Source organism: Cimex lectularius, unplaced genomic scaffold, assembly GCF_000648675.2.
Source record: "Cimex lectularius strain Harlan isolate CLEC.00 unplaced genomic scaffold, Clec_2.1 scaffold96, whole genome shotgun sequence".
NCBI classification, from domain to species: domain Eukaryota; kingdom Metazoa; phylum Arthropoda; class Insecta; order Hemiptera; family Cimicidae; genus Cimex; species Cimex lectularius.
Window position 1 is genome coordinate 196731 of NW_019392676.1, and position 18786 is coordinate 215516.

Below are 18786 nucleotides of genomic sequence, written 5' to 3' on the forward strand. Positions count from 1 at the left end.
TCGTTTGACTTTCTCCGTTAAAAAGAAAATGTTATTTTTAAATCCAACTGCATTTCTTGTATTACATTCTTTTTCAAAGTAATTGGCGCTTTCGAAAGTGTTTTTCAATAAGCAACAATTAGGTTCGATTTCCCATGGCATTAGCAGGCTCGCTTTCAATTGAATTTCTTCCTGAACCTGATAATATGTTGAGACTTCACCGCAATTACCTGCATCTTCCTAGACATGAGCAATGTTTTAAATTAATGTTGGGGGTTGATATCGGCCTCCAGTTATTAATGAACATAACTCATAAAATTAGAAATTAATGTTTAAACTTTTTCTACTCTTTATTGCTTAGACTTTACCAAGAGTAACGAAATAGGATAAAACATGTGAGAGTAGGTCATGTAAAAATAAAACGAAATCTCCTCTCATAAACAATATTTTTTTCGGGTTTTAAATTTTGGAACCGATAGTTTTGTAATATTCATGAATATTAATAATTATATTAAATAAAATTAGAATGGTCGCCCAGTTTGTACCAGCTTCCGCTTCCTGATACAATGGCTCCCCTTTTTGGGACATTTTGACATTGAATATCTACAGTTTAACTAATAACTTATAATTATTGATTAACTTAACTTTTTGACCACTTGTAACAAGGAAATGCACACGACAAATATTCTACTTTGATTCAGATGCTTTTGTTTGTTTAGGCTTTTCGCCGTCTTCAATGGTGAATCTGCACAATTTTATTAAATATTTTGCAAATATGTGTGGTGATTAGTGACCGTTAATCGATATTTATTTAGAAATCGTGAGATGCGGTCTGGTGTGATGTAGGTTTCAGAAAAACATTTTCTTCATCGTGCCAACGTGGGATTTTGCTATTTTGTGTTTATATATGTTGGATTTTGAAGGGGTGGGGAATAAAAATATACCGATATAAAATCCAACGTATATAAACACATAATAGCCAAATCTCATTGGCACTCTCGACACGACACGCAAGAATGGCACAATTACACAGAAGACAAACACTTTGAGTGAGTGGAAATACTTTGATTGAATATATAAAAAAATATATTTTGCATTGTATAAATTCACTTTTCCACATCCAAAATGTAATTGTTATATGTAAACAATGTTTGTAAATCCCAGGCCCTGAAGATGATCTCAATAAAGATCGAAACGTTGGCACGATAAAGAAAATGTTTTTTCTGAAACCTACATCACACCAGGCCGCATCTCACGATTTCTAAATACATTTTGCAAATAATTCTCACGCTTTTAAAATTCAATCAATAAAAGCAAAACTAAAACGTTTGGTAAGAAGGATTCTTTTGGGGCTTTTGCAAACATAAACCACTTGACCCACATCGATGCTCATTACGTTTTCTGAGCCGTAATTTCGCCCGTTTCGGCCGAAGGTATCAATCATCTGCACCGACCGGATCGTCCGTTTTGCAAGGAGCCATTAATATTGGCCCAGAAGTTTCTAAGCCGCTGTTGACCTTTCGTCAACGGCCTATAAATCAAATGATCATTGTAGTTAAAAAATCCTCTTGGTACTTTTATTGCCGTCCGGGTAATTTATTTCATCGTTCGGTATACACACACAGATACAAAATGAAAGAAAACGCTTACTGCCGGGTGCTTTGCAATCATGATTAACAAAAACCAAAAATGATTGGTAAGGATACTTTACCTACGTTCTGGCAACCCTAACATCACGAATCATATATTTCTGCGGAGATAGTTTATTTGGCATTTAAATTTTAAGCGCTTGCCCAGCAAGGGAAATTTGATTAGTTTGCTTGAAAATAAACACCGCAGAAGATAAATTGCCCTTGCTAATGTGAACTTAATAATTGCTAGTTTGACAACAGATTGATTTAAAATCTGTGTGTCATGAAATATGAGTTAGTTATCTAAAGTGCTGGATCGATTTTATAAAGCCACTTTTGTATGTCGTAAAGAAAGTTAAATTAGAGAAATGAAGCATTGGCAATGATTATAATTAATTGCGTTTAGACAATATAACCATCTAAAGCATAAAAATAGAATATATTAAAAATGAGTAACTTCTGGAGGTTTAGGATTATAGCTTTCAAAATTGAAGCATGCCCGGCTTGATAAATCGTTATGATAATCTACTGATATCTTTATTTTTTATTGCCTACCATGAATCGATGATCTATATGTCTATCTGCTTTGATGTTAGATACAGAATGAAAAGAAATTTTATTTTTTTGAAACCTTGATACCCTTCCATTACGTGAAAACGCTTAGGGAAAGTATAAATCATGCCAAATGTTTATGGAAAAAACGGCGGCTTAGAAATTTAACTATTTGCATACTGGGCAGTTCATCTTACATGTCTTCGGGATGTGCGTGAGAGGATGTAAATTAGGGTGAACGTGATGTGACGTCGGGCCTGGGTCTGGTCGCATCTTCATCCCGTTAGTTGTGCAAAGTCTGTCCCTTGACGTCACAGGAATTTCGTCACAGGTCGTCATTGTATGCAAAAAGTCTGGCCTCATCATGCTCACGATGTCCGTCCGGCACGATACGGAGACTTTTTTTTCAATTTTGTTATGCCGATTGCTCGTGCTTCCAATCCGCCGGCCTGGGAGACGTTTTCTGCTGGATAAGCCACGGCTCGATTTCTATCTGATAGTCTTGGACAAGTGGATTTCAAAAGCCCCGGTTCATCATAATCTGCGTGTATTTCGCACTGCCGCATGTTCTTTAAGTTCAGATAGGGATTCGTTTAAAATACATGGTGCAATTCATATTTAAATTTAATATTGTAAAGGGATTCAACCGGATACGAATAATAATAAATAATGAAAATACCACAAAATTTTCTTATTTAGCAATAACAATATTTAATTCTAAATATGTAGATTAATGCAAATAGCTTTTTTTATCCAAAGGTCAAATAACACTTTCTTTTTCCAATCCACCTTTATAAAAAATAATCATTACCTCAAGTTGTTCGTGGTGATTTTACTTGGTATTATCGAGATAAATTTATTTTGTATTATCGTCTGGAATCGAATCTAATAAAGGTACTTGGGGTCAAGGGCATAAAAGAGGAGAAAGTACTTCTATCGAACGGTTATCAGCAAAGGTGGGTTTGAATTTTTATTGAATGGATTTCTCGGTGTGACGATTATGTTCTAGTTGAAAAACTTTCTCGTGGAAATTTTTACGTAAACTACTGGTGCGGCATTGTGCGATGGAAAACACTGTTATATGTTAACAATCGAGGTTTATCGAATTATTTTAAACTTCATCGATGAAATGTGGTGTAGCAGTATACTCCCATAGGTATTGTTACACAATAATTTAGTTGATTTCGTACTTACGATTCAATGCTTTAGATTTATTCGGGGATGTTGTATTTTGTTATGTAATTCTTTCCATACAGCCTTAGATACATTATGTAATGAGCTGGTTTTAATTGACATAGATCATGTGTCGTGAGGGGATTTAACAACTATTGTTTTTTCCCCCAGTGACTTATACGCGAGGACCTGTGGTAGACTTGGTAAGGAGGACTAGGTCATTGTATTCCTGTTGGAAGGTTTAGCGGTGCCCCACAGTCCTAGTAGGTCCAGACTAGTTTTACTATTGTCTTAGAGATTTTCGGTTTGTTTTTTGTTGAAACCTTAGATTTGCGTGACAGCAGTCTACAGAGTAGACCTAAACGTTTAATTCCTGTCGATTTAGTCGTGCGTGTTGGTTCCAGGTTAGCCATGAGTCGAGATGGAGTCCGAGGTAGCTGACGCAATCTATTTTTGGAATGGGAATATTATTGAAGAATATTGCATGAGTTTTGCTTCAAAGGGTAAATGATGTATGGGTGCTTTTGCTTTCATTAAGTTATGCCAGTGTTTGTTCCATTCGGCTATTTGCAGGACATGTACTAAAGCTCCTCCGAAGCAATTGTGAGATCGGAAACAGAGCATAGAACAACTGTCTTTAGCTAAGGATACAAGGATGATCGAGGATGAAATTGATATAACCTACACCTATTGTATAACTGATATAAAGGATCGGTGTAAGTACGCTGCCCTGAGGTACTTCCACTCCCAATCATTTTGCGGATATTGATTTCGGGGTTCATATCATTTTTACGAATTAAATTAAATTAATTGTTTTCTTGGTTTGTTAAAAATCAAAATCAAAATGTCACCTCCTTTTTCGTTTTAGGAAATAGAAGTACAATTATTTTTATATTACATATTTTTGCAAGATAAATGTTTGGGTTGTCAAATAAGTATGAGTTCAATTATCTCCATACTAGATTTATTTAAAAAAAAACTCTACCCATTTTAAAGGACATTCCCTTTCATGTTTATTTGAAGGTTGTTGAATGCATTTAAATTTTGGTCTTTATAAGATTAAATTTTTTTATTCAAATATTTTGTAATTTTATTCCATGACTTAAAGGTAATAATTTTTTCACTGTGAGCATTAAATTTGAAGACGGACTTTCTAACAAATATATCATTTCGAATAATTTGCATATCCGATTTATATTCTCAAAATCTTATTTACCGGATGCCTGTTCACTTTCGCGACCGGATGGGTTTTATATACTGTCGTTTGATGAAATTTCTTAAATAAAAGTCTTACCTTGTACAGTTTATCCTTGTTGTACCATACATCCTCCTCTTCTTCGGGTTGAGGGTAGCCGGGTGACAGCTCGAGGTTCAGGTCGTCCCTCGAGCGTGATAGGATCCTCCGCCTGGATACCATGTCGCCCTGAAGTGTCGGACCGCAGCTGAAAACAAAAAGAAAATGGAAATGAGGTGAACGACTCCTTTTAGGCTTTGGCCGGCTCCCCGCAAACAAACCATTTGACGTTTTTTCAAACAGTTTATCGCCTTGGGAACACGTACTCGCTTAAAGACGCGGTCTCTTCAATTGTCCATTCTAGGGGTAAAAACTAGTCTCGCGTGTGGTCACGCTGGCAATCGTGGTTTTCAATATTCAAGCTTTTCTCTGTTAAGATTTTTAAAAAAAGACCGATATCTGTATGATCAAGAAAAACAGGAAAACTCACCAAAATTTCTATTGAAATCGGAAGGTATACGTCGCATTACTCATAAATATGACTAGCACAGAAAACTTGTATCCCTCAATTTACAAAAATAAATGTTAATTATGTATATTAGAAAGAAATACTAGAAACATAAAGTTAGAATATTCTCGTTATATTATATCTCTCAAAAGCATTTTTTCAATGAGTCTCAACATACAGCGAAAAAGGATGGATCTTGATCATAAAACAATCGAGAAAGAAATCTAACAGATTAGTTCTACTCAGAAAACAGCTTTTATGTATAAAAAAAGATATATTCATAACGATAAAAATTAGAAAAATAATCAAAATTGGTTTGTACATTTTCAAGAGCCTACGTTACTCTCAGATTTAACTGGTATGATTCATTATACAATCATTAAAACATATATAAAAATTTTATGATTGTGTGTATTGTAAGAGGCATAGAAGTGGTACACAACAGAAAATTGCATAGAAACTTAAAATAATGCAATATTTCCATCACTGCACTTTCTCAGTACAGACACTCCTGACTGTCGTATGATGACGGATGACAAAAAAGGTGAAAATTTTGAAAACCATTCTTAACCAACACAGAAAAAAATGAAAACTAATAAACCATTTGCACCAAACAAACAACTGAAAAATAGGTTTTGTTTGACGATAGTTTAGCCAATTCCGATAACTGTAATGACGAACACCCTGTTAATTAATATAATGTACTTAATTGTAAAGAAAACCGGTAAAAATAAATATAAATGTTGTACACAATACAAAATGACACAGGAACTAAATATAGTGCCATTATTGATCATCTTGGCTGACATATTATCAGACCAGACCACCCTGTCTTTCATATAACTAAAAAAACGTGCGAAAAAATGATAGACAATAGATAACACGATCATAATGTAAAAAAATAATAAATCGTTGGCAAAAACAAAACAGCTTTTTACGATAGTTTCATGTATTTCACCTCAACTCCATATCGGGAGCAAATAAGAAAGCCGCCCAATATAAGAATTATGCTCGAGTACGGCAGATAATCTTTGGGTTCCCTGTACTGATTTTTTGAAAAAATGGTTGTTTCATTACATTGTCGTCATTACATAGTTATAGTCATATATATTTATATATCATTAGTTATAGTCATTATATAGTTCATTTTATAGCCGAAGGTTTGAAGGTTATGGTTCGAATCCCGCTCCTGACACTGACTTTTTTTATCTCAACCAATACCTTACATAAAGATTAATTAAGTGAAAGAAGATATTTGGTCAATCGGACCACGAAATCAAATGGATTATAGATAGTACCGATACGTGCGTTGCGAGCGAATGTATTTATTGGCGTGAATGTGTAGTGTAAGATGGCTGATAGCGGAATATCGAGTACACCATTGACCCACAATTAGGTTAGTTATATATGTAATAGGTGTTAAGGATGATGGAGTAATATCGAATACTCCAACACTCTAATTCAGAGAAAGTTATTTAAATAAGAAAGAAAGAATTCAAGAATGAGTGAGAGTGTGAATAGGTTTGGATTTAGAAACTGTATGCGTTCGTGATGAATTGACCTAGCAGTTGACAGCACCGGAGCTCAACTGGAGGACAAGAACGAGATCTGACCCTGGACTGCCAACACCTGAGTGGGCGATATTCGAGGCCTCGATAGTTTAATAATAATCTATAACTGTTTAATGATGAAAGCCAGCATTCTACTTAAATTTCTAAGTAACTGTGACGGGACGGCTGAATTCAAAAATAAATCTTTTTAAAAACTACACTTTTTTAATTTAATAAATGCAACAAACATAGAACATAACCGTTTCTCTTTTGACTTTAAAATAAAATAAAAAATAAAAACGAAACTTACAAAATTTAAAAGCTATGGAAAGGGGAAAAATATGATAGGAAGGATCACCTCACTAATCCTCGCCAGAGTCCATACAACACAGACCAAAAACTGTGGTCACCTCTGCCATGAGCATCGTCACCCCTAGTGTACACATTTAATCTTAACAGCTTATGACGTTTAGATTTCTTCTAGGTAAAAATGATAACTTAATATAATTCATTTTAAAGAAAATAAATATAGAAACGTAAATTTAGGCCATCCCTCAGGTTGACTGAATAGCTGTCTATTATATGCATTTATTCAATTTATCCTTAAGTTGAGCAAAACTTAATATACTTAATTTTTCAGGGCCTAAAGTATCAGCACTACAATAAACATAGAAATAGTACATAATCGAAAATACATAAAAACCTAAAATTCATCTTCGTAGTGTACTGTCAGATCAGACTATTTTGACTGCCATAAGCATTTCTTCAGGAATAATACACAAGCTTATTGGGGGGGGGGTCTTTCCTAGACTTTCAGCAAATGTAGGCTTTTCTTAGATTGAGTACATAGTACATCAGACTTGTACTACAACTCTTGAATGAAAATTACCACTGAATATAATTTGTTTTACCATTACAACTTTTAAGTTATGTGTATTACAATAAATATACAAATAGTAATAATATAAAAAATATATAGAAACTTAAAATAAGGTCATCTTTGATCTATCTCATACCAAGCGAATCTGCTAGTCATAAACATTTCTGTATTTCAATATCTTCAGTGGTTGTTCCATAAAAAATCGACAATGTTCACATCAGGATGGTCAACAGCGATCACGGAGGTAATAAATGCTAAACACTTACAACAACAAAGTAAACAAAAGGAAAAAAATCAGTTACAACAACAACAGTTCTGAAAGACTGACCACGTAACCATATCGCGTTTGTTGTGTCTTGTTATCAAATCCCGACTGCTATTCACCGTTTTAAATCTTCGTTACGAAGAAAACATAGATGTGGCATGTTGTGCAACCGTTTTAGAAAATATACGGCTTTGGATTTTTTTGTATGTAAAGGTCTTAGAAGGTGAAACCGGGACCTTTCAGACGTCGGGTAATTACTCACTTCCCCGGCCAGTTTCCCTTTTGGCGGCTGGGAAGAACGGGTTTCGCTTACATTAGGTCTCATCTTCAAATTTTGAACCTAGAGTAATCCAGATCCGACTCGTGGACGTTTCAACCAAGGCTAGAAGGTGAATACAATTAACTTTTGGACGAATATTTTGCCTTCGCGGTGATTTATTCATCTTCATATGGGGATTTCAAAAAACAAAAATAAAACTATTTTTAGGGAAGAAACCGACTGTCATATCCAAATGAAATCAACAAACCCGGATATTATTACTATAATTAAAAGGATTTCTTTTAAATATTTCTTCCTCCACATAGCATTTACTGAAGATTAAATGTAATTTACGTAAGAATCAGACTAATTCTTTTTCAAACAGGCATGATTCACGTTTATCCTTTGATTTCTAGCTCACAAAAGCATATCTGTTTGGAAAGTTCATATAGCTGACGATGAAGAATAGCAATTAACAAGAAACGAACAGCAAACTTTACAATTGAGTGAAATGATAGCTGAAGAAGAATATGTTACATGTTGAGAAGAGGGAGAAATAATCCTTTGTTCATATAATAATTAAGTAAGTGTTAACATAACACTTCATTAAGTACTATTCATATAATAAAGTCGCAGCTTTCTTTTATGTGAAATTTTTTCTACTAGACCGTGCAAAAACAGATATCTTGAAATAGAATTCAAACTTTTAGGTATTTAATTGTTTTAGAATTTGTCTAAATAAAAATAAGTATTTATTTATATTATTTATTAAATATTATTATGTATTATTTATTTTATTAAGATATTCATGGATAGCTTCTTCACTACGATCATTAGGATGTGTAAGCTTGTTACATTATCATAATATTTCTGACAAAACCAAACGTATAATTTCATACTTATGGTATTTGTCTAAACATTATATAAAAAAGAGTTGGAAAAAAAAAGGTTTTAGTAGTGCGTACTTCATATTGAACAATAACTGACCTAGCAGCTAAGTTAATAAACATCGGTAATGTGAACAATTTCTAGTTCAACTATTAATTGTTGTTTTATAACGTAAAGCACTAAACAAGGTGTACTATATATATACAGAAACTCGATTGAGTGCAAAACATGTTTTCTTTTGGGCAAAATCTGTGATCCGAAATATTACATTTTCACCGATCAATCAAGATTATCGAAACATTCAGTATCTTTTGCCAGATAAAGTGTGGGGCAACATTATATTTTGAATTTAATTAAAATAGCTAAAACATTCTTTGCACAGGGCATACGCATGTAAACCGTCTGAACACATATTTGCGCAATGAATTTAAAAACATAAGAAAAAATACAGATGATGTCTTTGTTTCAAAAACGGTTAACAAACACGATAAAAGGCCTCTTTCCCATGTTACAAACAGTTTAAACATTTAAACGAAAATTGCTAGCGTTTACACCATTGTGACAATCGTTATTTTGTCCGCAACATTTTTTTTCTTCTCTTCTTTATAATAATGCTCAGAGCGAATAACGCAACAGTTCTGTTATTATGAGCGATTGTTTCTCAGCGTCTCGCGGTAATTAAGGGACGCAAGTGATGGCGAAACGCGACGGGAACCTTCCTTGTCCCGAATTCCCGACAATGACTCCCTGAGTATCATTTTGAGGAAACATTTCATACGAGAAAACGGAGAATGTACGAAATTATTAAATATCTCGTGCTGTAACTTCCCAATATGCCCATATGAACATGACTTACTAAACATGTTTAAAAAAAGTTATTTAGAGTACGTGAGATACGGTCTGGTGTGATGTAGGCCAACGTTTCGCTCTTTATTGATATCATCTTCAGAGCCTGAGATTTATTGTTTGAGTTTGAGTTGTTGTTGAGATTGTTTAAATTAAACAAATAGATATAAGGAAAGACGATGAATTTATAAAATGATGTTCACAATATAGAAATTTTAGGTTTAATCGATTTAAAAAAATAATTATGATATAATGATGAATAATTTAGTGACATCACACAAGTTGATGTCAGTTTAAAGATTAAAAATTCAAAAGAAAATTCACATTGACCCCTTAAAATTCTAAGCACAAAAGCTTTACTGTTTTATGAAGGAAGGTCGGCAAATGAATTCTTCTTTTTTTCTTAAATCTTCTTCTTAAGGTTCTTTTTTTAATAAAATCTTGTTAGACATTTATTTGAATTTTTTTTAGGTTTGGAGGTTGATTGAGGATTTTAAAAATGCTTTCCTCCACTGCAACCTATATACATCTATTTTGGAACGACTATAAATTATATTCATACCTTTGAAAGTGCACTTTTTCGTAAAAGATACTTTCCTCGGTGTCAGCGCACTTCTCTCGATGTGAGATTCGCCTTACCGAAGTAGCATAACCGGGCTAATGCTTCACATTCAGGATATGTGCCGATTTATCTGGTTTTTTCTAACAGAGTCGGCAAGTTTCTGTCTCTTTTGCCCATTTTTTTTTTTTTGTAGTAGTTAAGATGGCAGTAGCCTCTGATTTTCCTTAAATCCTGCCTGCCGAGAGAGCGAGGAGTTTCTTCGCCTTCCGTTTTATGAAATTTATAAATTTCTTAGCTCGCCTCATGTTTGAGTTTTTCTTTCTCAAGCTATTTTTCCAATAGGGTGAGGAATAGGGTGAGAGGGCTGCCCCTTTCTGGGCTAGTTGGAAAGCATGTTTATTTCCTTCTATACCTTCATGACCGGCAACCCACTTTATGGTACCAACTTTAGAGTAATTAGGCTCTTTTCCCAGACTAGTTCAGAAATGAAGGCACACTCATTTATTGCTGCCTGGCTGTCTGAGAGTATGTAAATCTACGCACTTTTCATATTTTTCTTTATTACCTGTACACAGAGTTGTATTGCATGAACCTCAGATTGGAAAATTGTTGGGAGTCCACGGGACTTTGCAAGGCCGTTTTACATCTACACGTCTTCCCTGTTCCATTTTTGATCCATCAGTGTACCATATTAGGGCCCGTTCCTATACTTTAAATTAGAAAAGTCCTCGACATGCAACAGGATGTCGACAAGCATGATGTAACTATATTAAACAGATAGCCTAATAATAAAGTATAATTTTGGTTAATCATCTTCTACCCTAGTATGAAGAAACCCTGTGTCAACAGGCGGATCAGTTTCGTGAGGAATGGATCTAACTGGTTATTAACTCCAGTGCTAAGACAGGTGTACACATTCACTTATCAAAAGTACTAACTAGTGACTGGTATAGACTACCATAAAAATCCTTAAAAATTGCCATAAAAGTGGGTCAAATTTATATTGAAATAGAATGCCAAAATAGCTTCGATAATTAATGATAAATGCTGAGTAAAACTACAAATCACAAGAGTGCTAATTGCAATTAATGATATCTAAGTGGTTAAAGGTGTAAATGCAAATATCTGACAGCCATTGTAGTTAGTTAGTGAAACATTGATTTTAGACAACACAGTCGTAGTTGATACGGAAGAGAATTGTTAAGACTTTTAATTAGAACCATAAGAGAAAATTTAAGTGTTTTTTGTAAAAGAAGACGATGATGCTAATATCCTCTTGTGCCAATGACCTTTTGCTTTTCATTATAAACATATAGACACGTCATTAATCATAAATTTTCCTCGTCACATTAAATTGAAGTGGATTTTCGGTTCTGTCTTTCAAAAATGGGCTTGAGAGTCGACCGAATAATATGGAAGCGGGTGCAATAAAATAAGTTCGCGTGGCTTGCGTTGGTTACGGACTTCCTTCAACTTCGTCGACTTTCTTTCAACTTCCTGACAAGTTTGATATATTAGAACGTTGTAACGCTTGAACCGGTCAAGATTAAAGCCCTGAGGTTAAAATTTATCTGATCCAAACTTTCACGCACTTATATGTAGTTTTCAAACATTTTAATTAGTGAGACTTACCGTATTTCTTGACGTTTTTATAGCCTTTGCTTTAAACAAGATTATAATCAGTTAAGGGGGGTAAATTGATAAAAAACTTTCCCTGAGGCTGCAATATGTGTTGTAATTTAGATGGGAGACAAGCTGAAATTTTCTATTTGAGATTACACAATGGAGTTTTGTTAATAAACGTTAATCATTCTCGTAATTTCGCTTATAATTTTTAATTTTTTTAATTGATTTGTACGTATATAGAACAATTACAACAATAACAATCGGGCGATACTTCTGTAGGAAAAAAAACTATTGCGATGAAAAACATCCAGTGGTGAACCTCTTATAGATGAAATAAATAATTTCAATTTTTCTATTTTTTCGTCACTACGTAGTGCACAGGGGGCCATCGGATTATCTGTGATGGTAGCGGAACTTAGCCGATTGACCCAAACGTTGGGCTGTGTGGAAAGTGATTGATGTTATTTTTTTAATAGGTTTTGGCTACTACTGAAACATGTGAAGATCTCGGTGTACAGTGAGGTTGTTATCCTTGGATTAGTTTCGAGTTGGAATGCTTGGTTGACCCAAGTATTCAATGCCATTAGTCGATGTATGACTGAAAACCATGGTGTACATGCAAACTGTGTTTGTAGTTTGGACAGGAAAGGAAGTTTGGCTCGTCTGTTAGAATAGTGTTAATAACAGTGTGTGAGTACTGTTTAATTTTTATACATATTTTTAATGGTAAATGAAAATAGTGCAAATTATTTAACATTTAATGATAATGTGTTTGTTCATGTATAAATAACGCGTGTTGTTCATTTTTTTATGAGAGTTCGCAACAGCAGAGGTTATATCAACCCTCGGGGTGCCGGCGTTTTTGAAAAAAAGCCCGTTTGTAAGTATGTCGGGTTCGAATGTAGGGCCGCTGGATTCGAACCAGGGACCTTTACCTTAATGTGATGAGCGCCGAGTCAACGCCTAAACCGTTGCGGCCACCGACGCCCCCCTTGTTATTCATCATTGTTAAAAAATATAATACAATTAGAAATAATATATAATAAATGATTTCGAGAAAGAAATTTAATAATCATGGAAGCACAACAGAAAAACAAATGGTAAACATGAATGTACATGATACGTAATAGAGGGTGATAACTAACGGCCATTGGTAAAGAGGTACGGAAACCACAAAACCATAACAAATCTATCCAGCTGGCGAAAGTGAAATTGATCAAGTATCACTATCTAAATAAAAGAGTAAGTTAAACCGGAATCGGTCGTGATTTCCCGTCGTACTTGTTTTGCTCCTTGCGGTATTTCATTTCTTTTAACTACAAAATTTCTCTTTTCACCGAAAGGTACCTTGGTTGAGTTTTATTGGACATATGGCGGTTTTTATTGAACCAGACAAAACTGGGTATGTCGTTAGAGTCAAACCCTAATCCGTGCATTATACAAAGCGTAATTGACGCTTAGAAGGCGGTTTACAAGTCCTTGGTGCTACTTCGTACTTTCACTGCCTGTTTTCCCGTTCTCCATCTACATTTCTTGCTCAATCTCTGACGTACCGGCGACCGCTGGGAAGAAGATTCTTCTCCGGATGGCATTTAACAGGACCAAGGACGTCATGTTGGCGACTAACTCGTTTTCGGACCGATTAGGTACGAAGATAAAAATCGAAGAACCGACAAATATAAAGTTCAATGATGCTCGGCGTTATGCACATTTTATTCTCCTGCTGTGTTGAAAAGGACGTAGTATATTCGCATAATCAAGATTTGAAATCAAGAAGCATTATAAATTTATTAAAAAACTCTTCGAAACCGCACAAACTTAATCGTTGCGATACTTTAGAAAATAATACAAATCTCAACGGATATTTTGTCCCCCTTTCATCAAGAAATTTCTTGGGAAACATGAATCGTTAAAGTTCTTACGGTCCGAAGCTTTTAGCATGGTAAAAGGGAAAATAATTGATCTTTAGACAGAAAAGGAAATCGTGCTATGTGGAAACAAACTTAATTAAATATTTATAAAACGGAACACGGTTCTCCTCTTGGTCACTGGATTCAAAGATATATTGACTTGACGCTTTTGTTTTTCTAAGCTGATCCGTAAATCCGCGACACGTGAAAACGTGAGAGTTAAAACAGCGGTAAAATCGTGCTTTTTCTCTGAAAGGGATACCGTCGTTATAATAATTTTAAAGCGAAAACCAAGTAGATTACGAAATAAAACCGTTAATATACACAAACGGCCATCGTTGTGCAGAAATTATGAGAGAAAAAACCAATAAAACAGGAACTTTATTTTGGTTACATCAATTTGAAATAATGACTCAAATATCATTGTACATTATCCCATTGAGTTATGAAGTTTTATGTTTATGATTTTTAAGGGTATCTAGTTTTTAACGGCCGACAAACAGCTGAGGTCATCGCCGGCCCTCTGCATCTTTTTCTTATTTTTCTGGTCTTTCACGCTTATTTTCTTTTAAACAGCAGCCATTTAAGCGTCTTGATCTGGCTACCGACTCTGCTTTTACAGCAATACTACATCGATATACTAAAATGCTAGTCTTTCGTTTGTACCTCAGGTTCTGCAGAATAGACACAACACATAAATACATACTCATTCTGTACAAACATAGTAATCTGATCACATTCACTCCAAAAAGTACTCGATAATCCTCGGGGCGGGGATCATCGACCCCTTCCTTTCACGCTAATAAATTGCAATCATTCCAATAAACTAACATAGGCGAAACATCCTATACATGTCTGGTCCCTTTCAATCCCCTAGAGTGTCATTATTCCTCAGGGCGGTTTTAAACCACCCCTTCCTTTCACACTAATAAATTACATTCATTTTAATAAATTAACACAAACACAACACCCTAAACATGTTGGTCACAATTACACCCCCAGAGAACTCGATATTCCTCGGGGCCGGGCTACCCCATTCTTGCCCAGCGTTGCCTCTGGAAAGCACAAAAATTTACCAAGCTAAAGGAATGCTAATCCCATGAATTTAGGGCGGGCACAGTGTATTTCCTTCAACCCTGTATTTTTTTATTTATTTTTTGCGGCCAACTAAAATCTCCATCTTGGAATCTTCTATTCCCAATAAGGCACTTCACCCCATACACCCCATCCCACTGCATCTTGTATCGATTGGTATTTGCCAAACATAAGATTTTTCATATCCAGTTTATTCACACCTTCTTTTCACGATAATAAATTACATTCATTCCAATAAATTAACATAAATAGACCATACATTGTCACAAACACTATATACATTTAAAACTCCCCTAGAGCCCTGAGGTATTGGAACAGCGATTTCTGCCCGTATCTTCGAAAAAAAGTACTCTAAACAAACATTTCAACAGAATATATTTATAACGATGTGTTTTAAAGAAGAATTTTACAGCGATTTCTGCCCGTATCTTCGAAAAAAAGTATTCTAAACAAACATTTCAACAGAATATATTTATAACGATGTGTTTTAAAGAAGAATTTTTGTTAGAATTGTTGTTGTGTTTTAGAATTTTGTTACTGTAAATTTTATAAGCCCAGGTTTGTATTTATTGTTTACAACGGTTCAATTAAATCTAAAAGAGTTCATCTACTGTTTTGTCATATAGCAAAAAAAAGGAATTGAGTAGAAGAGAAAGAAAGAAGCCTTCAAACAAGAAAGAAAGGGACGTGAAAAGAAATAAGTAAGTATAGATTAAAAGAGAAAGAATTGAGTGAATTCTAGAGAGTATATTTAAATATAGAAGTGTTTCAACAGAGGAATTTTTTATAATAAAACTTAAAAGTCAAGGCCTTATTTAAAATAGTATTTTAATTCTTTCAGATAAAACAGAAATTTAAATTGTAAACATAAAACATAACACGACGAACACAATGTGGGAGTCGTGAAAATGTTTTATGAATTATAAAGTGTACCTGGGAAGGTGCTTCATTGATTTTTTGTCTTTGGTGAAGCAATGATATAACGGAAGTGTGGACCATAGAAACGTTTTGAAAATACAAACGGAAAATAAAATAAGTTAGGATCAATCCGAAAGATTTAAAGATATCTACGAATTGAAGATGTAAAGTAAAGTTAGGTTTGCTTGGGATATTTTGGAGGCTTTCCTAAAACACTTTTTCTTGCAATCGCGGTGTGAAGAGAAAGTGCAAGTATCAATTGCACAATCGAAATTATTCAAAAAAGTAAGATGTGGAAACGATTTTGCTCAAAGACCGCCCGATGCAAATTGATATTCACGCCTAAGATGCCAATCTGTTAAAGCGTTCATCAGCCGACATCGAATCTGGCATAAATAACTTCGATTCGTAACTTTCACGTCGGTCTTGACGTCCTGACGTCGCCTGTCGGCCTGAAAAACGGTTTCCCTGTTGGAACCGGTCACGAATTAGACGGTTTAGCAAACAAACGTCTCTTTTACTTCATCTGATCGTTAGAATGCCATGTGTACTTTTGAACTGTTAAAATTCATATTTACGACTTTATTTTGTTAAATTGTAGTTCACAATTGGCCTAGAAATGTTTTAAAAGTTAAAACTCTGAGGTACTTAAGATGGTGATGCTAAAATTAGCTGGTTTCTTATTTTGTTTTCCTTGTATTTTCTTGTTGTTCTTGTTGTTGCATTTTCTTCACATTGTAAAAAGCACCTTTGGAACGGCATTGTACAAGTATTAATATCCTTTCTCCCTGATAAAATGGCACAAGGGACCACCGACGTAAAAGCCAAAAGGTTAACCTCCTCTTGTCAAGGTCGGAAAGCGAGATCAGGCGGATCCAGAACTCAGTCATGACCAGGCTCGACATCTCATCTATGGTCTGATAAAATCATTAGAATTTTAAGTAGAAAGTTAGAAGAAATGCTAAATGCTGTTAGATAATAACGGCATGAAATCGAAAGAAATCAATCAGGAAAAGAAGCAAACAATTATCATTACGTGTTTATAAATTGACATGAGATCTTTGTAATCTGTTTTATTTATAATATATAACACTACGAGCCGAATAATTTTTAGTGAAAGATCCTAGTTTAATTACAAGATTTTTGATACATCGATATTACGAATAATATAAATTGATTTCTAATTTTTATGTAAAGGTAATTGAGATGAACAATAACGAATAATCGTGGGTAAAAAAGAGAAAATTTCAAATTAATGAGATTTAATAAAAATCTTGCACGATTAACTGTAAATTTAAGAGTGTTATTTAGGTATTAATGAAATAAGTATTATTGAAAATAAAATACATAAAATTAAATTAAAAAATGACATAATTTAAGAAAATTAAAATTCAAACTGAAAAATCAGTATTTTTTAAATAAAAAAGTTCATACATAAATTTTATATGTTAACAAAACAGATGTAACTAACAAAGTTTGTAATGATTTAGGTGTATATTAATTAAATAAATGCAAAAATATCAACTTAAACCTTACGAATAAAGAAATTAACTGGAATACGTTTGAGAGCCTTGAAATTTTTTTATAGGAATAGGCGAGAGGATCAAAATTTAAATTGTATAATTCGTTTTAGTAGATGTTATCATGTATTCATGATAATATGATATTTAGAATTCAATGTCTATGGTGGTGTCCTATCGCCATCTTTCATGACTTTCGGCCTTGCGCTTTAATTTCCAAGATGTAAAACTTTTCTATAAATTTTTGAGAATAAGATTCGATCGGGCCTTTTTTCCTGAAACACCTAGTGAGAACAAAGGACGTTTCAGTGTTGATGAACCCGCACATGTTTCGAAATTGAGTCGCCGGCCGCCCACCCTATGTCGCACGACGTCCTAAAAGGGTCCGAGGTGGGTAGCGGGTACTGTTACTGGACGGTGAATAATTGTGCTTTGAATCCAAAAACGGTCCGGATTCGTCGTCGCTGATGAACCCTGCAAAGTTTAAGAACCCCTTAAGAACTTGGTTTTAGTTCAGAAGGGGTAATTTTACAGGTCCTATAATTCCCCCCTTCTTTTGCGGAAACAATAGTGAGAAGCATTTCACTTAAAGGTAATTATAGAAAGACTTTCCTTTTCTCTTTTTTTTTTACTCTTTATACATTATTTCTACAAAGTAAATGATTAATGAAAACGACAATTCCAAGCACAATAAGGTAACACAGAAAAAATAAAATACTGATATTTCCTGAAATTGGGATAAGGAGAGTTAGTGAACGAAAAACGTAAAACAGACCATTAAAAGAGAACTATCATTCCTAGTAACTGGTTATTCCACAGCTTTCACAAGTTCTAGTTTTTAAGACATATACCGAGCAAAGGGTTCTGGATTGAAAAATCAATCTAAGTTCAAGCCAGTTTACACGGTTACCAACATTTCAAATATTTAATTTGAAAAGACTTGAAAAATTACCAGCTACTCAGCATTTACTGAGTGATGAATTTGTGATGATTGGAAAGGTAGTATTGAAGAATTAAATTGACTTAATTTTTTTTTTCAAGACTCAAATTTCTTTAAGATGAGCACGAATAGCAAGCGTTGTTAGTGATCCAAAAGTTAATGATAATGGCACCATCTAATTTTTGTGTGATACCGCTAATACTTTCTTCTTAACAAACCTTAGATTTGGAAACTGGATATACCGATTAACTCCACATATTTTAATTAACTTTTTTTAGTCAATAACTTGTACTTTTGAAATAATATTCTTACATACCAATCAATTAATTAAGTTGAGATAAAACAGTCAGCGTCAAGAGCGGGATTCGAACCCACGACCTTCAGCTTGATACGCCGCTAATCTACCACTTGAGCTATCGTGACTTCGATCCACTCAGGCACTAACTTCCC

The 18786-nt window shown here is 34.2% G+C and overlaps 1 protein-coding gene across 3 annotated transcripts in view; it reads right to left on the reverse strand.

The window, feature by feature from the left end:
* Positions 1 to 18786, reverse strand: part of LOC106660839 — a 251418-nt gene that overhangs the window by 85686 nt on the left and 146946 nt on the right. For all 3 annotated transcript variants that reach the window (XM_014383817.2, XM_014383816.2, XM_014383818.2), the window contains one exon: positions 4630 to 4777. In XM_014383817.2, the coding sequence (XP_014239303.1) occupies positions 4630 to 4777 (148 nt within the window). The remainder of the gene's footprint in view (positions 1 to 4629; positions 4778 to 18786) is intronic.